General features: G+C 42.1%; 2 protein-coding genes across 2 annotated transcripts in view; both read left to right on the top strand.

The window, feature by feature from the left end:
* LOC130017179 (signal-regulatory protein beta-1-like) overlaps positions 1-1,394 on the top strand; it is an 87,490-nt gene extending 86,096 nt beyond the window's left edge. Inside the window, exons 5-6 of the mRNA XM_056107887.1 lie at positions 792-918; positions 1,324-1,394. Coding sequence (XP_055963862.1) covers positions 792-916 — 125 coding nt within the window. The 3' untranslated portion in view covers positions 917-918; positions 1,324-1,394. The remainder of the gene's footprint in view (positions 1-791; positions 919-1,323) is intronic.
* A 7,808-nt stretch (positions 1,395-9,202) lies between these two features.
* Positions 9,203-23,660, top strand: LOC130017157 (signal-regulatory protein beta-1-like). Its single transcript, XM_056107868.1, has 4 exons — positions 9,203-9,313; positions 12,838-13,200; positions 22,980-23,106; positions 23,540-23,660. Exons 1-3 carry the CDS (start codon positions 9,241-9,243, stop codon positions 23,102-23,104), a joined length of 561 nt encoding a protein of 186 aa, XP_055963843.1. The 5' UTR covers positions 9,203-9,240; the 3' UTR covers positions 23,105-23,106; positions 23,540-23,660.
* The last annotated feature ends 337 nt before the right edge of the window (positions 23,661-23,997 follow it).

Raw genomic sequence — 23,997 nt, 5'->3', positions numbered from 1 at the left:
AGGGACTGTTATTGTGGACTTCACATTTTTATCCTGATAGGCGATAAAGTTCCTTAATCACCTTGCTAAGGCCTGAGCACTGTGCTAGTGACTCTTTCAATAAGCAGATTACCTCAGTGTGAGCTCACTTTGTCTAACAATTTCTGTTTCCTTGTTCCGTCCTTTGCCGTGGGATTGCCTAAACGATGGAGCTCTTCCCTAGGATCTGTCTGCTCATAGGTCAGATCTTGAACCCTGTGCAGTTTCAGACCCACCCACTATGGAGACTTTTCAATCCCCCATGTTAGGGAACTCATTGAGAAGATTCACATTCTAGTCTGAGGATAAGATCAGTAGATTAAATAATGAATTTTGATATCTGACTATGCTTTCTCTCTCTCCACCCTCCTTCAATGAAGATAACCTTGGAAATTTAGCCTGTGAGTGATGAAATAAAGGAACCTCTTTTTTCTGGCTTTTGGATAACAACCACAAATTCTCAGAAGTGGTTACTTCTTCCTCTGTACTCAGGGATTACTCCTAGGGGTACTTGGATGATCATATGGAATTCCAGGAATAAAACCCAGGTTGGCTATATGCAAGGCAAGCATCATCCCCCCTGGACTATGGCTCTGGCCCCAATATAAGGGAACTCTTTACCTTGATTTTTAATTGATCCTGAACCAGAAGAGCAGTCAAGTTCAAAAGTTTCAGAATTTGTTGGGTTTTGCCATCACAAATGTAATTAGAGTTTCCTGAGAATTCACTTCTGTATAGTTCCTTTAAAGAAAGTCTTGTTGCTTGATTTCCAGGGCCACAGACAGACGTGTACAATCGCTCCCACATACACTTCCTCCTGGGCTTCCTCTTTGGTCTCAAGGTGCTGTTGGTGGTTGGTGTGTCTGCCATTTACCTCTACAAGAAGTTAAGCATCTGATTGTAAGTCGTGGAGGGAATGTTAGAGTAGAGATATCTCCATCAAGGGAAAAGTCAAAAGAAGGGGCCATCTTGCTAGTCACACATTGCCAGGTCCCATGTGAAGTTAAGAAACAACAACACACTGCCCTCAAATTTCTCAGGTGATGGTGAAGTTCTCTAATAGATTCTCAACATCCAAGAAAACGATGAGTCCTTGGAATAAGAGTGGGTTAAGTGTGTTCAGAGATAGACACAGAGTTCTAGTCAAAGGAAGAAAGGGATAAAAATAAGGAGCAGTGCATGAAGGGTATCAGAGACTTTTTCTAGAATATTTTGAGACAAGAAATTCTCACAGAGAATAATTATGGGAAATCCAATTTCAGATGCTGTGTTTAATCTTGATCCTCTTGAAACCTTTTCTGACAGGGTGGGAGTGATGAAGAATGGGGGCAAAACCTAGGAAACCATTGATGTGCAGAGCCCTCTCTCAAGAAATGCCCAAATATCCAGGAAAGGTACTTCAGAAGGAGAGCCACACCAGGACACCAGCACCAGAGGAGCATTCCTTGAATTAACAGATACTGAAGTATGAACTGTTTTACACAGCTATTTCCTAGAAATCCTGTTGTTACCACCTTAGTCTCTGCAACCACCTTCACTTTCTGAGTGGTGTGACCAAAAGAAGTTGGGATGAAAAGAAGCTTCAGAATCCATTTTAAATGCCTTCCCTCTCCTGAGACATCCACAAGACCCTGATACCCTCCTTCCATCCTGATGACCCTATTTTTTTTTTATTTCATCCACACTTTAGAACAATGTTCATGGGAGCAAACTCAGAGAATTGACTCCTGACCTCTCTCTAGAACATGAGCAAGAATCATTAGAATGTGAAAAACAAGACAAATCTTTTCATCTCCAAATATTGCCTATTCACTGCACTGGGGAGGCCCTGATCTATAGTCAAGAGTTATCTGATCTGGCTTCCCTCATCCTCAAACTTATTGGGGTTCCCTATTGACAATTAAGGATTAATTTTTATATTTATCATTATTTTATACCAATGATTTTTATTTTAATTTTTAAGTGACAATAAATATGCTTTATTTTGCATAATATGACTTTCACTGAGATCTTTAATCCATTTTGATCATACTTTTGAGTATGGCATTAGTAGAGGTCAGACTTCATTTTTATACATGTAGCTGTTCAGTTTTCCCAGCATCACTTGTGAAAGAGGTTTTCCTTGCTCCACTTCATATTTCTTGCTTCCTTGTCAAAGATGAGGTGATTGTATATTTTAAGGTCTGTGCCAGGAGTTCAACTCTGTTCCATTGGTCTACAGTTCTTTCTTTATTCCATTACCATTCTGTTTTAATCACTATCACTTTGTAGTAGAGTTTGAAGTGGGGGATAGTCATGCCACCATCTTTTTTCCCCCAAGGATTGCTTTACCTGTTCGTGGGTGTTTATTTTTCCATATGAATTTCAGGAGTGTTTGATAAATTTCTTACAAAAATGTCATGGGTATCCTTAGAAGGACAACATTGAACCTGTATAGTGCTTTGTGGTGTATTGCCATTTGGACGATGTTAATTCTCCCAATTCATGAGCAGAGGATGTGTTTCCATTTTCTGTCTTTTTAATTTCTTGAAGTAATGTTTCTTAGTTTTCTTTGTACAGTCTCTTTAACTCCTTAATTAAGATGTCTCTGAGGTACTTGAGTTCCTGTGCCACTTTGTGAACGGGATTGTTTCTTTAATATCACTTTCTTCTCATTCACTGTTTGCATATAGGAAAGCCATAGACTTTTGGGTATTGATTTTGTAACCTGCCACTCCACTATACAAGTCTATTGTTTCTAGGAACATTTTGGTAGAGATTTTAGGGTTCTCTAAGTATAGTATTCTGTCATCTTCAAATAGGGAGAGTTTGACCTCTTCCTTTCTTATATGATATCCTTTATATCCTTTTCTTCCATAACTGCTATGTCAAGTACTTCCAGTACTGTGTGTTTTCAAAAGGTCTGGCGGTACTCTATCTCTCCTGCCACCCATGTTCGGTAGTCTCGAGTCATTTCCCCCCACCTCGGCGAGGTCGATGGCAATGGGCAGGCGAAGGAACGAGCGAGGGCCAGGCTGGCCGATATCAATTGTAGTTTATTCCAATCTTCACTCTCACCTCTGACTCTGCCCTCTGGAGCCTGAGCTCCCGAGCCCGAGCCTCAGCCTGAGCCTCAGTCTCTGCTCTCTTGAGCCCCAAGCCCCCTTAGATCTTACAGTCTTAGTTTATATAGCAATCACGTAGGGTGGTGGCAAAAAAGTGGGTTGCATTAACAAATCAGCAAAGAGAGGTAAGATCACTCCTCGAGGAGATTAACTCAAGGATAAAATCTCATCTAAAGAGATTATTCCAGATTACTAGGAGATCTGCTCAAGGGTGGGATCCCAACAAGGGTGTGTTCTTTCCTCAGATAGTAATCTACTTAAATAGTTGTAGTAAGTCTACTTCCAATATTTCTAGCAATGTCATTCTGTATGAGCAAAGTATGAGATAAACTTACAGTTTGGTTCTTCCTGAGGACATCTCTCTCTCTCTCTCTCTCTCTCTCTCTCTCTCTCTCTATATATATATATATATATATATATATATATACAGTCCTCAGGCCAGGTTAGTCTTCCTAGCCCCAGCAGGGTCCTAGTCTTGTTACTTACTTTTGGATCATGACAGCATTTGTCCATGATCATGCCCGCAACTTGTAGTTGAGTATCGTGGCACTTTGGCCTGGCCCATTTCAATGCCAGGGTAGCTCACAGCTTTCCTTGTGTCCATTCAGTCCCTTGTCGGGATCCTGTTTTGGGGGTACTAGGAACTAAGGGCAACTGAGTCAATAAAGCAGATGCCCAGGAGTAAGTATTATTCAGAGTCAATCAACTCCCAACTTACAAAGCATAATATTAACTGTCTTTCTGTGTTCATACATAAAGGACATTGTTTTAAGGTAAACTATGCAAAGGACATAACTTACAATACAAGTTCAGTGTCCTAAGAAGGATCTGATGTTACAAGCTAACAGAATCTGATTAGGGAGAAAAGGTGATTAACTGGCTGGGGAGGAGAGCACAGAGAAGAGTTTACAGATAAACAGAGGAATGGGAGTGACTAGGGAGCACTGTGATGGGTGTAACCAATAAGATCCCTGTGGCAATGTTATCCTACACAGTACTATATTGAATAGAAGTGGTGATAGCAGGCAACCTTGTCTTGTCCCCAATCTTAGAGGGAAGGCTTTTAGTTTTTTCCCCATAGATAATAAAGCTCGAAGAGCCTGGCAAGCCACCCGTGGCCTATTCAATATGCCAAACACAGTAACAACAAGTCTCAAAACAAATGGAGATGTTACTGGGCCTGCTCAAGGAAATCAATGAACAACGGGAGGACAGTGACAATAAAGCTTGCTGAGGGTTTGCAGTAAATGACTTTGAGTGTATTGAAGTAGTTCCTCCAAATCCATTTTGTTGAGAGTTTTTAACTTGAATGGGTGCTGGATATTGTCAAAAACTTTTTCTGCATCATATGATATGATCATTTCTCTCTTTTTTTCCCCTTGATATGGCATATTATATTGATTGACTTGCGAATGTTAAACCATCCTTACATCCTTGGGATAAATCCTACTTGGTCATGGTGTATTTTCTTTTTGATGAATCACTGGACTCTATTTGCTAGTATTTTGTTGGTGATCTTTGTATCCGTGTTCATCAGGGATATTGGTTTGAAATTTTCTTTTATTGTGGGGTCTCTGTCAGCTTTGGGTATCAGGATGATTTTTGCCTAATAAAAACTGTATGGAGTGTTTCTGTTTCTTCAATTTCCTGGAAAAGCTTGAAAATGATTAACAATGGGCTCTCTTTAAAGGTTTGAAAGAATTCACCAGTGAATCCATCTGGGTCTGGACTTTTTTGGGAGGAAGACTTTTGATTACCATTTCAATTTCCTCAATGTTGTTCAGGTATTCCAAATCATCGCGGTCCAGCTTGGGAGGGTATAAGAATCCAGGAATTTGTCCTTTTCTTCAAGGTACTCTTGTTTAATGCTGGAAAGACTTTCAAAGTAATCTCTGATAATCCTGTGAATTTCTTCAGTGTATGTTGTTATGTTCCCTTTGCAATTCTGGTATGGTTTATTAGATTCCTCTCTGTGTGTTTCTTTGTGAGTCTAACTAGTGGTTTATCCATCTTGTTTATTTTCTCAAAGAGAAAGCTCTTGGTTTCATTGATCTTTTGGATTGTTTTCTAGGTTTCCAGCTCATTGATTTCGGCTTTATATTTTATTATTTCCTTCCTCCTGTTTGGTATGGGCTCCTTTTGTTGGTTATTTTTGAAGATTTTAAGCTGTGAGGTAAAGTTATTGATGTGGGTCCTTTCTTCTTTCCTGATGAACACTTGCAGATCTATCAATTTTCCTCTTGATACTGCTTTTACTGTATTTCCCAAGTTCTAGTAGCTTGTGTCTTCATTCTCATTTGTCAACAGAAATCTTTCAGTTTCCTCTTTGATTTCCTCTGACCCATTTGTTATTCAACATTAAGCTGTCTAATTTCCAGATCTTTAATTAGATTCTCTATTTCTGTGTGTGATTCACTTCTATTTTCAGTGCATATGATCTGAAAAGATGGCTGATATAATTTCTATCATCTTAATTTATGGAGGTATGTTTTGTGGCCCATCACATGGTCTTTCTTGGAGAATGTCCTATGTACAATGGAAAATAATGTGTCTTAAGCTTCTGAGGGATGAAATAACTACACAAGTCCTCAATGAAGAATTGGAATATTTATTGTGAATAGATATCAGGGTTCTTCACATCTAATCCAAGTACCCCAAAATGTAACTACACATTATTATTCATCACAGAGGGATCTCTCTGGAATGGATCGTATATGAGGACAAATAGACAAGTCACAGAAACAGAAATGCTCTTCAATCTCTTTTCAGATCATAGTGTTATAAAGGGACAAATTAACCACAAAAAGAGAGCAAGAAGAAATTTAAATGTTTGGAAAATAGCATTATCGAATAATTCCCGGATCAAAGAGGATTTCAAAGACAATTAAAAATTCCTCAAAATGAGTGACAATAACAGCACAAGCTAGCCTAACCTAATGAACACACTACTCTTCTAGTAGAGGAAAGTTCTTATCAATACTTTTGTTTATCAGGGAAAAGAAGCTAACGAGAAACAATCTAACCTCACACTCCAATAAACTAGAAAAATAACAATATATAAAATCCAACTTAAGCACAAGAATAAATAAGAAAAACCTTGACTAGAAATTAATTATGTAAAAGATAAAGAACTAATACAAAAGGCTAATCCAACCAGGATCCAATCTGTCAAAAAAAAAAAAAGAAATTTGTTTTCTGACTAAACAAACAATCTCACAAGAGACCCACAGCTGCAGAGATGACCCCAGATACCATGCCAGGCTGAACTTCATTTGGGACAATTGGATGGGGTGGGAGAGTACCTTCCACCATCCTAAACAGAAACCCGGCAGCTGAAAACCTCCAGAACCCAATCGCCACCATACTTAAGGCCAATCTCCACAGGCTTCATTTGAGACCCTCACACATAACAATGAATCTGCTGAAAACCTCAGGTGTGCAGCTTATGTGACCTACAGACTCTTGTGGAATTGTGAATGGGCAACCTCAACCCATATTCCTGTTTTCCCAGAGCCCACAAACCACCTACAGTGCCATTTAAACTCATTAATGGCCATGATCCAGAGACTCATAAATAAATCTCTCAAGAGAGTGACAAGTTGTATCACCCTATCTAAAATCTCAGATTCCTGGAGTTTTTATACATTACTCCACATGACAGGCTTGAGTGGTGGTGGATAATTAAGGCAGTGGGAAGGTAGTAATTGGCGGGATTGGTGTTGGAATACTGAATTGGTAAATCATTGTGAACTACTTTATTGAAGGACTGGAGCGATAGCACAGCAGGTAGGGCGTTTGCCTTGCACACGGCTGACCCAGGTTCGATTTCTCCATCTCTCTCAGAGAGCCTGGAAAGCTACCAAGAGTATCCCACCCGCACAGCAAAGCCTGGCAAGCTACCCATGACGTATTCGATATGCAAAAAACAGTAATCACAAGTCTCACAATGGAGACGTTACTGGTGCCAGCTCAAGCAAATTGATGAACAACGGGAGGACAGTGCTACAGGACAGTGCTACAGTGCTACTTTATTGAAATAAAATAAAACTGGGCATAAAAATTTTTCCTAGACAAAAACAAGTCACTCCCATTATTCAGTTCAGAAATGAAAAAATTTCTTAAGAAAAATTGATATCATAGAAACGTGATTTCACAAGAAATTTTCTGCCATAAAATTGGAAAACATTTAAGAATTGAAAAGTGTTCAAAATCTTATTTTTTTATTGTTCATACATGGCTGATCTGTGAAAACATAAACAATTTTCTGCCATGAAATTGAAAAACATTTAAGAATTGAAAAGTGTTCAAAATCTTTTTTTTTATTGTTCATACATGGCTGATCTGTGCTGCAATGTAAGGCTTATCTTAGATAAGTCAAAGAAGCGGATTGAGTGGACAGAACAACAGGGACTTAGTGATTAGAACTGTCGCTGGTGGACTTGGTTCATCACTGAGGAAAAGGTCCTGTATGTGCTCCATTGTGGCCCAACTTCCTTGTATGAGAAAGCAGACCCGTAGGAAAATGTTTGTCCTGAACTGCCAAGGCATGAAGTAATGGAGGAGCAAGGCTCAGAATAGTCCTTATAAGAAAGAATAATTATGCTTAGAGTCAAAGTTTTATGTCCCCTTCCCCAACCAACAATGACTGTTGTTCCTCATTCTGGTTTCCTGATGGAAAGCAACAAACAACTTTCTACAAGGACAGATGGGTTCTCAGTCCGGGAAACTTTTAGCCCCCAACACCACACCTTTTACTCTCATTTCTGTTTTGCTTATTAATCCATGGTGGCACTCATTCTTCAACCTTGTTCACCTGAGCTGGTCCCAGGCCCCCTGAGGATCCTACTGATGGGAACAAGAAGACTCTAACCAAAGGGAGAAACTGAAACTACACCAGAGGGCCCAGAATTGAAGAATTTACATACAACTTCCTTATATGAGAAAGCAGACCCATTGAATTTCTCCCACTTGAAGAGAAATTGCTGATGATCATGAAACTGGGGATTTGTTAATCAGGGTTGCACTGGGCAAGTACTTCCCAGCAGAAGGAGCATATTCAACACCTAAGGGAGCTACTGAACCTCCAGGGAGAAGGCAAAGAGAAGAACTTTTAACAATTGTTCCAAGCTCTTCACCTATATTGATACTGGCTACCGAGAGTATTCCGCCCACATGGCAGATCCTGGCAAGCTTCCCAAGACGTATTCAATATGCCAAAAACAATAACAACAAGTCTCACAATGGAGATGTTACTGGTGCCCCCTCAAGCAAATCGATGAACAACAGAAGTGAGTGCTAAACCCTTTGGAAAGAGTAGAGTGAGAACAACAGACAAGTGATAGCTCAGTAGAGGAAGACACACACAGGGAGCTGCCATCCCAATGTCTGGTCCGTCTGCAACCTGCTGCCTCTGACCTTGGAGAAAATGAAGCACTTGCTGTTTTTGATCAGAAAAACTTTCCCCCCAGAAATTCTCATGGTTCTTCCTATACCACCGGTTTGGAACACTGGAATATTAGAGTCAGGTTGCACTGTTACATCAACACTAAATGTTGCCGGTGACATTAATAAATGGTTGGAATAGGGAGGCTTTTCAGAAGCTGTATGAGTCTATCCCAAAGTTGTTGGGGGGTCCTCTAAATCCTCTTCAAATCTGAACTATGCCTGCTGGTGCAGAATGTAACCTTAAGCGCATCACAGTCAGGATCCCGAAGCTTGAGGGTCTGGGACAAAACTCACAGCCAGACATCAATCTTGACCTGGGAGCTCCTGATTGTGAAAATCTCCATGAAGACTCCAAGATGGATAAAAGTTCAAGTGGAGACAGCAGGGGACCAAAGGTGAGGAGGAAGCATTATCTGTAATAGGCTTGAGCAAATCTCACTGAGAACACTTGGTTGAAACTTCTCAGGATCAACCCTTTTCTCTGCCTGACTCCTCTTTCACAATGACAAAGCAGGAAATGCTTAGATGTAGAGCAATTACTGTCTTGAAGTCATTTTACTGGTGAGAGTCACTTCCTCTCATGTCAGGGAAGGAGGGACTTTTCTGCACCAGGCAGATTTGGTCAAGCCAGAAAAAAAAACACTCAACACTGCAGACTTCTTGGGTCGGTGGAATGCCAGTCCTGGACTTCTGGTTCTACTTTTATCCTGCCCACCTGCAGCTGACTCTACTGCTGGGACTCTCAGGTAAGCAACTTCTAATGTAGTCCCCATTATCAAAGTTCTCTGTGGATGTTTAAGTCTTTATTAAACTCACAGGAAGGTCATGAACTGGTTGTTATCTCAGATAGAAAGGAAGGGTCAGAATTGTTTCTCTGTGAACCCATTGCCTGCAGTTTTTAACACTGATGGTGAAAAAGATAATGCAACTAAAATAACATGACAGTTTTGTGTGTGTTACCTTCTGTAATCCTACACCATTTCTTTCAAATGCTATGACCACTGACTATGATTTGCAGATGGTGAGTGGAAGTAAGTTTTGCACTGACACACACTTAAGTCAGTAAGTAGATCAGTCAAGAATCAAGTCCAGGTAGTGAAGATTCAGATCTTGTTTGAATTTAGATCATCTTTTTATTCTCTTTAGCTTTCAGAGGAAAGCAGAAGAATTAGAAAATACAGGAAGAAAAGAAGAACAATAGATACCACCATAATTGAGATCCCCAAAGATCACAGTTAGCTCTGAATATTCACATACTTTTGTTCCTACATTTTATTGTTTACTTATTTATATATACTAACTTCTTCACTTTTGTGGGGATGTACTTTGTCCACACCTGGCAGTGCTTAGAGCTTATTTTAGGCTCTAAGTTCACAAATCATTTCTGGCTGTATTTTGGGACCCTTTGTAGTGTCAGAGATCAAATCAGGGTTGGTTTCATGCAAGGCCAGTGACTTAGTCCTGGTACTATAATTCCACTTTAATATATAGGGATTTTTTCAAAGTAAAGAACATTAATTTGGGGGACTGGAGCGATAGCACAGTGGGAAGGGCGTTTGCCTTGCAAACAGCCAACATGGCCGACCCAGGTTCGATTCCCAGCATCCCATATGGTCCCCCGAGCACTTCCTGAGTGCATGAGCCAGGAGTAACCCCTGAGCATCGCCGGGTGTGACCCAAAAAGCAAAAAAAAAAGAACATTAGTTTCACATTTTAACTGAAATAACTCATACAATTGTTCAAAAGACACAGGAGTCTATATTGCTGTAGAGAACAGAAAGTTTCTTACTGAGCTCTGAATTTCAGTGGCTACTTTCTTTATATCCCCCAAAAAACTTTGTTTCCTAACTTGACGTTCCCTTTCCTTCCCTCCTTCCCCTTCCCCTTCCCTTTGCTTCTCCTTCACTTCCTCTTCCCCATCCCTTTCCCCTTCTTCCTTCCCACTTCCCCTCCCCTTTCCCTGACCTCTCCATCCTCTACAAAACTAAGGACTGAAAACAGAGTCTCACACACCACAGGCCAACGCTCTACTAGAACTCTGTCCCTGAGCCTCTACTAAAGTAGTTCTCAGTTTACATGAAAAGAGGTTTACTTGCTCCTCTCTCTGTTTCCTTACCTCATATTCTGCTTTTCTAAATTTACTCATCCCTTTCCACAATTTAATATGTGCAAAATTTTTTTACATTTCCATTTGCAGTTCATTTCCATAATTATTATTAAAAACAATTTTGTATCTATAGTGACATCCTCTTATGTCACTTGAAGCTTCACCACCACAGGAAATACAATGTTGATACATGTTCACATTCTTGAACATTCACGAATTGCCGATTGGAAATGCCACAGTATTCTCTCCTAGAATGATGATCTCTGAAATAAACAACATTATCCCCCCTAACCCACAGATGAAAAAAGGGAGGAGGAACATAGGGGTTCAAGGTCACTTAAGGTAAAAGGAGACCTGTGACTTGAACTCAGGCAGTCTGATTCTAGAGTTCACAGTTTAACTCTAACCCTTGTCAATACTCATCAGTCTACACAGATACTTTCAGCCCCTGTTATCTCTACAGCTGCTGCCCAAATGGGGGTGAAGAGTAGAGAAGAAAGCTCCTAGGTCTCTCTCCCTGTGGCCCTCTATTTCCTGCCCACATGCAAGCAGCATTTGTTTGGTACCAAATTATCTACTTGGGAAACAGTTTCTTATGCAATCACCACTAAAATTATCATTAAAATAAAACCCCAAGGATCAAGGAAGTGTCATATTGTTCACATTTGTAAACATGCAGTTATTTATTCATCGAACACAATGTATCAGGAATTGTTAAATAAATTGGGGTGTACAGGTGAATAATAGAGAGAAAATAGTTGCTTTTATAGAGTTATCTATTGGTGGGAAATAAGAATAAAGAGATACAATAGATAACTAAACTTATGTATAAGAAATTTGTTTGTTCTGTATAAGAACTGTGTGCTGTAAACAGGTAAAGGAACAAACATAATAACTTCTCATTACCTGTATTGTAAAGGAGAGAAAAGGGGAGAAGGAGAGGGAGAGACAAAGAGAGAGAGAGAGACAAAGAGAGAAACAGAGAGAGAAAGAAACATGAGATAAGGAAAGTGCCTGCCATAGAGACAGGCTGGTAACGGGAGCACAGGGGCAGGAAGGAAACTGGGGAAGGACATTGGTAGTGGGAACTGTGCACTGGTGGAGGGATGGGTTTGGAATATTGATGACTGAAACGTGACCATGAATGCTTTGTAATTGTCCATCTCATGGTGATTTAATTAAAAAGTAAATAATTTTTAAACTTTTTATTGAAATACTGTGAGATAGACTCAATAAATTAATATTTAAAATGTAATTTGTGGTGGAAAATGGGCACTGGTGGAGGGATGGGTATTTGATCATTGTATAATTGAAACCCAACCACAAAAATTTGTAAGTCTACAACTGTACCTCATGGTGTTTCACTAATAAAAATTAAATGAAAAAAAGTAATTTGTGAATTAAAAATGCAAATTACTATGGACAAAGTACTTAGGAGTAGAAGAGTAAGAAGGATGAGATGTGTTTTAAACAACAGTTTGAGATATATTATGGAAAAGGCAGATTTGAGAAAAGCTTAGAAGATTGTATAGGATGGACCATGGAGATTTGAGAAAATAGTCTATTACTTTAAGACAATTAGCTTTTGATAATTGTCACAACAGTTTTATGACACCAACATATACTGATCATGCAATTTAAAAGGTATAAATCTCAGGGACTTGGAACCATGTTCAGCTTCCTATAAATATCTATATGTATTTTAGAATTTACACCTTCCTCCAAGTACTCTGGCTGAGGGCAGACACCAGAGAAGAAGAGAAATATTGATTTACTGAGGCCCTGATATTTCAGGGATATCTCATTGGCACCACCATTCCTCTGCTCACACTCATTAGTCTCATGGTTCCTAAGAATGCAAAGAAAAAGTCCAACATTCCCCGAGGCCAGACAGTGGAGGAACAGGAGAGTTGCTAATTCCAGACAATCCAGGGAAAGCTCCTAAACTACCCTCTATGCCATGTCCTTAAGCTCCTGGTTCCTACATTCCTCCTTTGCAGCACACTCACACTCGGAGGTTCATGGTGAGGCAATATAAGATTTACACCATGTGCTGAACTCATCATGCTGAACACTCAGTCACTGGTGTAGGTTGCTAACAGAGAGTTAGGAAAACCTACAGACTAACAAGGATGAGGGAAGAGCTGCTTATGTTTCTCTCAGGAGTGACTGGGCAGGATGTGGAGCTGCAGGTGATCCAGCCTGACAAGTTCGTGTCAGTAGCTGAGGGAGAGACGGCCACTCTGCGTTGCTCTGTGACCTCCCTGCTTCCAGTGGGCCAAGTGGTATGGTTCCTGGAGAAAGTGGGTGGCCGGCGGGAGATCTACAACTTCGGTGGCAAAGGCCACGACCCCCGAGTGACCAGTACTTCAGATACCACCAAGAGAGACAACTTAGACTATTCCATTCGCATCCGTGACATCAGCCCGGCTGACATGGGCATCTACTATTGCGTGAAGTTCCAGAAGGGGAATGTGGAAGATGTGGAGTTCAAGTCTGGTTCAGGCACCCGGGTCACCGTAAAAGGTGAGTGCTCTAGGGGTCAGTTGTCCTGCTTGTGACCACGGTCAGTCAGGCCAACCTTGCTTCCGAGAGCAAGAACTTAGGCCAGGTGAGGAGCTGGTGCTTGTCCTTGGATTGGCTTCACAGTCCATTTTGCCTGCCTTTAGAGATCAAAGATGTTGAAGTTACTGAGTCCTGCATTTTTATCTGAGGAGAACACTCTGCAGGCTGTCTCGATGAATCAATTTTGATTCAATAAAAAAAAGAGTAAAAGAGTCATAATAGATAACTAAACTGATATATAAGAAAGTGATTGTTCTGGACATGAACTGTGTGCTGAAAACAAGGAGCAAACATAATACCTCTCATTGTCTGTAATGTAAACCATAAAAGGATAGAGAGAGAGAGAGACAGACAGACAGACAGACAGACAGATAGAGAGGCAGACAGAGAGAGACAGAGACCAAGAGCCAGAGAGAGAGAAGAGAGAAGGAATGTGTCTATCATAGAGAGAGGCTGGGAAGCAGGGGCAGAGGGGCAGGTGGGAAATTAGGGAAGGACATTTGTGGTGGGAAATGTGGACTGGTGGAGGGATGGGTGTTGGAATGTTTTATGACGGAACCATGACCATGAACAGCTTTGTAATTGTATCTCATGGTGATTCAATTAAAAATAGAATAAATAATTTTTAGACTTTTTTATTGAATCACTGTGACATAGACCCAGTAAATAAATTTTTAAAAATAATTTGTTATACAAAACATACAAATGTAAATATTTATTTATATATAGAAACATACTTATTTATATAAATGTACTTCAGACAAAATACTTGGGGGTAAAAGACTAAGAAGGATGAGATGTGTTTCAAACAACAGTTGATAGTTATGATGGAAAAGGCAGATTTGAGCAAAGCTCAGAAGTCTGTACAGAATGGACCATGAGGATTTCTGGGGTGGGAAAGTGAGAGGCAATAGGGGCTGGAGCGATAGCACAGCGGGTAGGGCGTTTGCCTTACATGTGGCCAACCTGGTTTTGATTTCCAGAATTCCATATGGTCCCCTGAGCATAGCCAGGGGTAATTCCTGAGTGCAGAGCTAGGAATAACCCCTGTGCATTGCTGGGTGTGACCCAAAAAGCAAGCAAGCAAGCAAGCAAGCAAGCAAGCAAGCAAGAAAGAAAGAAAGAAAGAAAGAAAGAAAGAAAGAAAGAGACTTTGGTACATTTACACAATGGAGTACTATGCAGCTGTTAGAAAAGACAAAGTCATGAAATTTACATACAAGTTCTACTACATGGAAAGTATCATGTTAAATGAAATGACTCAGAAAGAGAGGGATAGACATAGAAATATTGCATTCATCTGGGGAACATAAAGTAACAAAATAGGAGACTAACACCCAAGAGTGGCCGAAATTGGTACCAGGAGGTTCACTCTATGACTTGGAGGCCAGTCGCATATGCTAGGGGAAAAGACAGCTCAGACAAAAAAGGGAGGGCAAAGTTAAGGGTGTTGGGAGGATCCTCCCAGGATGGATGGGAGAAGCATGCTGAAAGTAGACTATAGACCAAACATGATGGTCACCCATTGCCTCTTTTGCAAACCACAACACCCAATAAGAGAGAGAGAAAAAAAGGGAATGCCCTGCCACAGAGGCAGGGTGGGATGGGGGGAATGGGGGGTGGGAGGGATACTGGGATCCATGGTGGTGGGAAATGGGCACTGGTGGAGGGATGGGTATTTGATCATTGTATAATTGAAACCCAAGCACAAAAATGTGTAAGTCTGCAACTGTACACCATGATGTCTCACTAATAAAAATTTTTAAAAACAAAGAGAGAGAGAGAGAGGGAATAACATCTGCAAGGACCCTAAGAAGAAATTTTTCCTGTTATGCTCAAGAATTTGATTTTGCTTTGATATTGCTCATTTGTTTTTGCAGTGTTAAAAAAATGAGGTTGACAATGCAAGGTTTTGCAGAGAGAAGACACTTGTTCCAAGATGAGTATGAAATTATTCTGCATTTAACTGAGAATGGACTAGACAAGACATAGAAACAACTAGAGAATTTCAGAAGTCAATGAGTTTATGCACACAGAACAAGTTGACGGCGACAAGTCAGTAGTTGGTAAAGACAAAGTGAAGAGCTCGGCTCTGGCACGCGTGCTGATGAGGAGTCAACAGGATTTCCTGGTGCACAGTGCTGGAGTGGGAGAGAAAAACCCAAGGGCTTGCTATCTGAGATCTGGGAGAATCAAGCTGATAGTGAGAACATGAGAGGAAATGAGAAATTCAGGTTGGAGATGTTAACTGTGTGATGTTTACTTCCAACTAAGAATCAAGGCCCAGGAGATTCGTACCCAAAGTCCCGATTTGGGGGGAAAGGTCTGGCCTAGAGTGTGAATGTGAGAATTATGAATACACAGAGGGCAGAGTTTCTCCATTGCCTGGTTTCTGTCAACCTTCTGGTTTCTCTTCTTCCCTCTCTCCACTATTCAATTTACTGATCTCTCCAAGGTTCAGTCATAATTATTCCCACTTTGTCACATAAACAGTCGCTTTTGTCACACAGCTTCCCATTGTCCAATCATCTTCTCTTATTTTTATGTTTAAAGTTTTGGGTTTGGGGCCACATTTGGTGATGTCCAGGCTCTGTACTCAGGGATCACTTCTGGGAATGCTCAGGGCACAATATGCAGTACCTGGGTATTGAACCATAGTCAGCAGAGGGCCTAGTACCCAGTACTATTTCTGCAGTCCCTAATCTTCTCCTAACTCAAATCCAAACTGACAGAGGTCCTGACCACAGTAACAAGCCTGGTGTGCCCTGTGAGAGCAGCACCCATTTAGGAGCCAGGCCGGTGACACATGTGCTAGGTGGGTGCACTTGACCAGCTCACACATACAGAGGGGAACCACAAATCTCTCCTCTTCAGCGTCTAAGAAACAGAAAAAGAACACGGAATTTACTCGTGGTCCAACAACAGTCTGATCCTCTGTTGCAGATCTGCTACCCGAATCATGAGATACTTCATATCAGAAGGAACATTTTTGTGTTTCTGTATGATTCCAGTTCATGCCTAGTCCTTGGGAAGGCAATCCAACTGGGAAGTCCTTCGCTTGGTATGAAAAATCATGGATGACTCACGGTCCCTCAACTCTTAAGCTATTTTGTCCAAGCAAAGCTAAGAACTCTGTTCTTTTCAAAACACAAATTTGAAGCTTGCTCTTTCTTGCTCTCTTGCCTGCCTGTTCTATCTCCACATTCAAATACCCATTTATGAGAAGTCTACCTTTCCCAGGTATCACACATGATATATTTTTTCCTTAAGTCATTTAGCCCAAACAGAAGACTAATAGCCTTCTTCTAGGACACACTTGCTATTGTGTTAATTATACATAACAAGAACTAGCCTGTTAAAGGTATAAAAGTTAGTGGTAATCCAGTACATTCAAATGGTGAAATCATCAGTACCACACCATTCTAGAACTTTCCAACAACCTAAACAGAAATTGTGTATCCCAAATAACTCCCCTTATCTTACCACTCCCAACCTTCAAGGGGCTTTATCGTCTATTACATTTTGCCCATTTTAGGTACTTCATATGTGTAGAAAAATATTTCTCTTTTTACATTTGATTTATTTCAATTAACATAGAATTTTAAGTTCATTTGTATTGTATTATAGTATTATAGGCTGGATCAGAATTTCATTAATGAGTAGGGATGAAAATATTCCATTTTGTATACATACCACATTATGTTCATTTATCTGTTGATAAAATATTCTATTATTTAAGGCAATAAGCTTTGGATAATTGTCACAGCAGAATTCTGATACCAATATATACTGATCAGGCAATTAAAAAAGCAGAAAAGCTCAGGGACTTGAAACCATATTCAACCAAATCTCCTGATGTATTTTAGAATTTATACCTTCCTCTCATTCAGTACTCTGGCTAAGGGGCAGACACCACCAGGAGCATCATCTGGGGAAGACGAGGGTGCATTTACTGAGACCCTGCCCGACTAGTGATATCCCAGGGGCACCTCCATCCCTTTGAGCACACTCTTTGATCAAAATAGTCTCATGGTTCCTCACAATACAAGGAAGAGAAAATCTAACACTCCCTGAAGATAGACAGTGGAGAAACAGGAGTGTTGGCTGAGGCCAGACATCCCAGAGAAGGCTTCTAAACTTCTCCCTCTGCCATGTCCTTAACCTTCTTGTTCCTTAGTTTCCTTATTTGCATCACACTCAAGCTGTGATGCAAGCTGATCATGGTGGGAAAAATATGTGAAGATTCAAACAATGTGCTGAACCCAAGGCCCATCAAGTTGAACACTCAGTCACTGGTGTTGGTTGCTACAGACTCTTGGAAAAACCGCTAGGCTGACAAGGATGTGTGAAGAGCTGCTTGTGTTTCCCTCAGGAGTGGTCAGTAGCTGCAGGTGAACCAGCCTGAGTCAGTGTGGGTGGCCCTGGGAGAGACCGCCACTCTGCACTGCTCCATGAACTCCGTGCGTCCTGAGGGCACTACCAAGTGGTTCCCAAGAGCTGGGAAGAGATCTATAACTTCAGAGGAGGCAGCCAACACCCACAAGTGCCCAATGCTTCAGATGCCACTGGGAGTGACAAGAAGGACTTTTCCATCCAATCTCTAACATAAGCCCAGTGGATGCAGGAACATACTACTGTGTGAGGTTTTGGAAATATAATGTTGACAAAGAGGTGAACACATCTGGGTCAGGCACCCGTGTCACAGTAAGTGATGAGTGCTCTTGGGGGCCCTTTGTCCTCTTATGTGACAACAGTCAGAAAGACCAGCCCTCATGAGAACAATTAAGGGCAGGTGAGGCTTTGGTATTCATTATTGGATGTGCGACAGTTTACTTCACCTGCCTTTGCAGATTGAGAACACCGAGGTCTCAGCAGTCCTGCAGTTTGCACCTGGGGGGAGCTCTCTGAAGTATCCCCTCAATGTGGAGCATCTTCTCTTTCCTCAGCACCCACTATGTGCCCAGCTCTGCTCTGAGTACAGTGGAAACAAGGGTTATCACAGTGACGAAAGATTCTTTTCCAAAATGATTAAATCCTCTTCTCTCCTATGAGGAGCCAGGCAAGAGAACAGGACTGCACTTCGTTTTGTTTGAGAAACATCACTGAGAACGCATCCCTAAAAGGCAGAGATTGTCGGCTCAGGCTGACAGTCACCATGGCTGCCCACTTTCAGGAGGGTTGTCAGGAAACCCTCCTATGATTCAGGGAAACTCACATAGTCACTGTAAGCTCTGAGAAGAGCAGGAGACCTTGGAAAGTCTCAGCCAGGGAAAATTCCTCAGTCAGGGCTGCCTGATGAGATGATGGGAAGTCATGAGACAATCTTCAGAGGTCTCAGTCTTCTCATCTCCAAAATGGCAATAATAACTGACTCCATTTAGGAGAGTTGAAAGGATCTGAGATGTCGTTGCCCAGAATCACAGAGTAGACCCAAACCAGGGGCTAGATGAAGGTTCTGTGAACCAGCTTCCTCCTGTGCATCAGTCTCCTTACACATAGAAGGTGACTAAAACCCACCAATCTTTCTGGGAAGGTCCGAGATGCAATGAGCCTAGTGAGAACAGATGGGTGTTGGGAACTAAGGGTTAAGTTAGACAGGATGAGGAAGGATCTTTGCGGGGCAGAAAAATGGGAACTTGTGTCAGAATGCTGGTGCGACCTTATGTGGAAAAGCACTGAGGCATGGTCCTGTATGTGCTCCATCTTGACCAAACTGCCTTGGTATGAGAAAACAGACCCACAGTAGCACTTATGAGAGTAACTGTGCTTGTAATGTGCTCCGCTTCACTCATGCCCCAGTGAATGTAGCTATGCAGTGAGGAGGGACCATCACTGACAGGAGGACCCTGACCCCGTGTGGAGTGACAGGTGGGAGGTCACAGACACAATCAGGCAGAGCAGGGATGTAGCCCAGGCAGGCGGCTCACCCAAGCTCCCCTCCAAGGCTCAGAATCTGTTCCCACGCTAAGAATGTTGTTCCCCAGTTCTGGATCCCGGTGTAAGGCAATAAATGTGATCCACAGGGAATGGATGCAGCTCACAGTCCAAAGGGCGCTAAGCCCTGTGACCCCGCTCTACTCTCATTTCTGTCTTGTTTCTTTATCCTCAGTGGCACTCTCTTCATGGGGTTGGTCCTCAGCAGATAAGCAGTTGTCCTGTCATCCCAAAGCTGTGAATGTCTCAGTGTCTGGAATCCTCAGTTTCCTCATCAGTGAAGTGGTGGCTTTAGTTCATAGAAAGTCCTATGGAAGCATCACTAGCGTCACTGAGCCCTGGAGGAGAGCCTGGGTGAGCCGCTCGCCTGGACTACATCCCTGCTCTGCCTGGTTGTGTCTGTGACCTCTCACCTGTTACTCCATACGGGGTCAGGGTCCTCCTGTCAGCGATGGTCCCTCCTCACTGCATAGCTACATGCACTGGGGTATGAGTGACGTGGAGCACATGAGCTGTGTTAGTTCAGGGAGCTTCCTGCCTGTCAGCGAGGATGAGCTGAAGACAAAGGACTTCAGGCAATCACTCTCCTCTTCGGATCTCAGATAGATGTGAGGTGAGGGTAGGAGGTACCTCCCGCCCCCAGCCCTGGCATCTCTTTACAACAATGTGGAAAACATTGAGTAGCTTCCCCACGTTCAGCTCCACCTGGATTCTGACTTTACTGGTCAAGTGTACCCTGAAATCTGACGTCCAGAGGCCGCTCATCACAGTCAGGGCAGAGTTCAAGAGCAAGTCCTGTCACTGCAGTCTCAGAAAAGGTTCAACCACTGAGGTTCCCATCCTTCATGGGGTCCTGCCTCCCACTTGCTTCTCCTTAGAGTGTTTCCCTTCACCATAAAGTCAACTCACCTCCACCTGTTCTCTAACCCTACTTAGTCGTGATTCCATCCCAAACTTTTCAACTATTTTATCTGTTTTGTAAGATCACCTGATGACACTTGAACCTTCTGTCTGTGCAGACAGAGGAAACCCTGCCTAGTTGAGTTTCACTGGTTACCTGTGTGTGGTGATTGGAATCAAGAATTTCCTGTGTCCTTAGTTTGTGACAATGTAACTGCATTTATCGCCACCGTACCACACATTTACCATTGGAAATTATTTCCCATCTACAATCTCCTTTCTGCTTCAATCATTCCCTGAGTTTAGACTTTTACAGAAGATACTTGAAGAACAATGAGGGAGGAGTGTTTTAAGACTTCCTGCTTTAGACCAGGTGATTGGGCCAAGGTAATCCAGGTCACCTGAGTTCCTGAGGCAGGGATTATTACCCTTAGGATAGAGAAGAGCTTCCCTATGGTGGCATTATTAAAGGACTTGCACTATCCGTTTATGTGAGCAAATACATCTTATATTTTCTTCATGCAACATGAGGCAAATCAACTCAGATTATTGGGAGAACTCTGCTCAAAGCACATAAACACACACACACACACACACACACACACACACACTTTCAAAAACCCAGCATCAATCCAGCATCTCCTCTAGTGTTGTCTTCTTCCTCTGGTCAGGGAAATGAGCAAATTTCCTTTAAAAATATGCTCATGGAAGTTATTTGGTTGTGTCCACAGGAGCACAGTTCTGTTTGTATATCCAGCTAAAATTGGAGCCCATAATTAAATTGTCCTATTATTTTTTTTCTTTTCAGTGCAGTACCATGAGCTAAAATGCAATTAATGATATATTTTTCCGGGCGTTCGCCTTACAAGCGGCCAACATGGCCGATCCGAGTTCGATTCCTCCGCCCCTCTCGGAGAGCCCGGCAAGCTACCGATATGCCAAACGGTATGCCAAACACAGTAACAACAAAGTCTCCAATGGAGACGTTACTGGGCCCGCTCGAGCAAATCGACGATCAACGGGAGGGCCTTTACCTTTACCTTTACCTTTTCCAACACCCACCACAGAAGTAGCTATTTTTTTCCACCAATGTCCCAAGGATCCCTTTCATCTACTTCCTTTTCCCCTACATAAGCCAGATCTATAGACAAACTCCTTACTCTATTAACTTTGTTTTATAGAACATTTATAAGATTAAAATTTAATTTCCTCATTTAAAAATTTTAAGCAATGTAAAACAGTGGCACACTGATCAATTTGTTTGTTTTTGTTTTGGGCTACATCTGACTATGCTCAGACTTACTCCTGGACTGAGCTCAGGAATCACTGCAGGTAGGGCTCAGGGGACCAAATGTGGGGCCAGTTTCAAACCTGAGCTGGCCATGTGAAAGGCAAGAGTGAATTCATAAGTGACTAAGAGAAAAGTGCTGGACAGAAATGCGTTTGAGTAGCTGAGGGGCTTAATTCATTCATTTTCTGAAGCATTTTCTGTTTATTTCAAAGCAAAATATTTCTACTGCTTGATTCATTGCTCCCTTACAGACCTGGAAAGGAGAAATGCCTGCTGTCCCATTTTTCAGGTAGAAACTAGGGGTACCAGTACAAGCCCTCTGGATAGACTACTGGATTAGCTTCCTGGAGCCCACTGTGGCACTGCTTCCCTTGCAATTCCTCTAGAAACGCCTCCTCTGACCTTGGGAAAGTTTCCAACAGTCATTACCAACTCAGGATGTTGGCTACACCCAAACTTTTCATTGTACACATAAACCAGGAATCAAGCACTCTGCTAGATACTTTCAAGTACTTTATAAATCACAACTCAATAAAATAAACTCTAATTAGGGCTGGAGCGATAGCACAGCGGTAGGGCGTTTGCCTTGCACGCAGCCAACATGGCCGACCCGAGTTCGATTCCTCTGCCCCTCTACGGGAACCCGGCAAGCTACCGAGAGTATCTCGCCCGCATGACAGAGCCTGGCAAGCTCCCCGTGACGTATTCGATATGCCAGACACAGTAACAACAAAGTCTCCAATGGAGACGTTACTGGGCCCGCTCGAGCAAATCGATGATCAACGGGAGGGCCTTTACTTTACTTTACTTAACACACTATATTACAACGTTAGTACAGTTACTATTTTCTTATTACATCTTTGAGGGGCTGTTATGCTGAACTTCACTTGCTTTTTTTTCTGATCGATTTTAACATTCCTTAATCACCATTCTAAGACCTGAGTACTGCACTAATGACTCTCAATAAGTAGATTCCCTCAGTGTGAGCTCATTCTGTTTAACAATTTCTTCTTCTTTTTTTTTTTCTTTTTGGATAGCACCCAGCGATGCTCAGGTGTTACTCCTGACTCTGCACTCAGGAATTACTCTGGGTGGTGCTTGGGGGACCATATGGGATGCTGGGCATTGAACTCTGGTCGGCTGCTTGCAAGGCAAACACGCTGTACTATTGCTCCAGCGACCTGTTTAACAATTTCTGTCTTTGGTAAGTTCTTTGCTGTGGGTTTAGCTAAAGAATGGAGCTTCTGCCCTGTGCCTTTCCAGTGCCCTTCACGTGCCATACCACCCATGTAAGGGAACCCATTGAGAAGACTCACTCCCTTGAGTCTGAGAATAAAGTCAGTAGATCAAACACCAAATTCTCCTCACTGACTATGCTATCTCTCCTCCCCTCTTTCAGTGAGGACAACCAAGAAGTCTGGAAAGAGCCAAAGGTGATTAAAGATTAGGAACTTCTTTACCTTGATTTCTCAATTTATCCTAAACTAGAGCAGCAGTCAAGCTCAAAAGCTTCAGAATGTTTAAGGGTCCTGGCATTACAGATGGAGAAAGCAGGTTGCCTCAGAATTGACTTCTGATGGTTCCTTTAAGAAATCTCTTGTTTCTTGATTTCCAGGCCCAGAGACAGACCTGCCCACTTCATCACACATATATTACTTCCTGGGCTGCGTCATTGGAACCAAAGTGCTGCTGGTTCTTGGTGTTTCTGCCATTTACATCTACAAGAAGTCAAGGATCTGACTGTAAGTGTGTGGCGGTGATGTAGGGATGGTAGACAAGCCAAGAGCTCTGCATGAAAGGCAAAGTCAGCAGACGGGGCCACCTGCACATCACACATGGCCAGGACCCTGGTGACAATAAGAAACATTAATACACTCCTCTCAAAATCCTTAGGAGGTGGTGAATTTTTCTAATAGATTCCCAAAATGTAAGAAGTATATGAGTCCTGGGAAATAAGCTGGGCTAATGGTGTTCAGAGATAGTCACAGAGTTGTAGGCGCAGGGAGAAGGGGGATAAATAAGATGAAAGTGCATGGAGGCTCTTTGGAGACCTTCTCTAGAATATTTGATCATGGGGACATGTGACAGAAGCAAATCTCATCTGGGAGTAATATTGAGAAATCCAGTAGCAGCTGCTCTGAGTAATCTTTGTTCTCTCTGAACCATTTGTTTCAGGGTACTGTGATGAAGAATGGGAGTCAAGACCTAGGAAACTGTTGATGTGCAGAACCCTCTCTCAATAGATGCCCTTATTCCCAGGAAAGGTACTTCAGAAGGAGACCAACACCACGACACACACGGGGACCTTTTCTTGAATAAACAAATATTGAAAAGTGAACTGTTTTCCACAGCTATTTTTTCAAAGCCTGCTGTTACCACCTCAATGTCTTTCTTTCCTTACTGGGTTTTGCAATCTAAAGAATATGGAAGGGAGTATGGTGCTGCCTGCAGGTCAATCTGTACCTGCAAGGTGAGTGCATCAGCAGCCTGATGGCGCCTTCAGACTTCCAGATATACCAAAATTGCTGCTGTGCCTTTAGCCAGACCCCAAAAACTTGGGGGCAAAGTTTACCAAGAAAGTAAACAGCCAAAAATGAGGTATGTGGGAGACACACCCACAAACCACCTCTGGC

Source organism: Sorex fumeus, unplaced genomic scaffold, assembly GCF_029834395.1.
Source record: "Sorex fumeus unplaced genomic scaffold, SorFum_2.1 ptg000178l, whole genome shotgun sequence".
Taxonomy (NCBI): Eukaryota; Metazoa; Chordata; class Mammalia; order Eulipotyphla; family Soricidae; genus Sorex; species Sorex fumeus.
The sequence above is the reverse complement of the archived record's forward strand: the minus strand, read 5'-3'. Positions and strand labels throughout refer to the sequence as shown.

Excerpts from the sequence above, each read along its gene's own strand:
- LOC130017157 (XM_056107868.1), top strand. The coding sequence starts at position 9,241 with ATGCCAGTCCTGGACTTCTGGTTCTACTTTTATCCTGCCCACCTGCAG. Across the intron at positions 9,314-12,837 it reads TCTACTGCTGGGACTCTCAG|GAGTGACTGGGCAGGATGTG; the intron begins GTAAGCAACTTC and ends TGTTTCTCTCAG. Across the intron at positions 13,201-22,979 it reads CACCCGGGTCACCGTAAAAG|GCCCAGAGACAGACCTGCCC; the intron begins GTGAGTGCTCTA and ends CTTGATTTCCAG.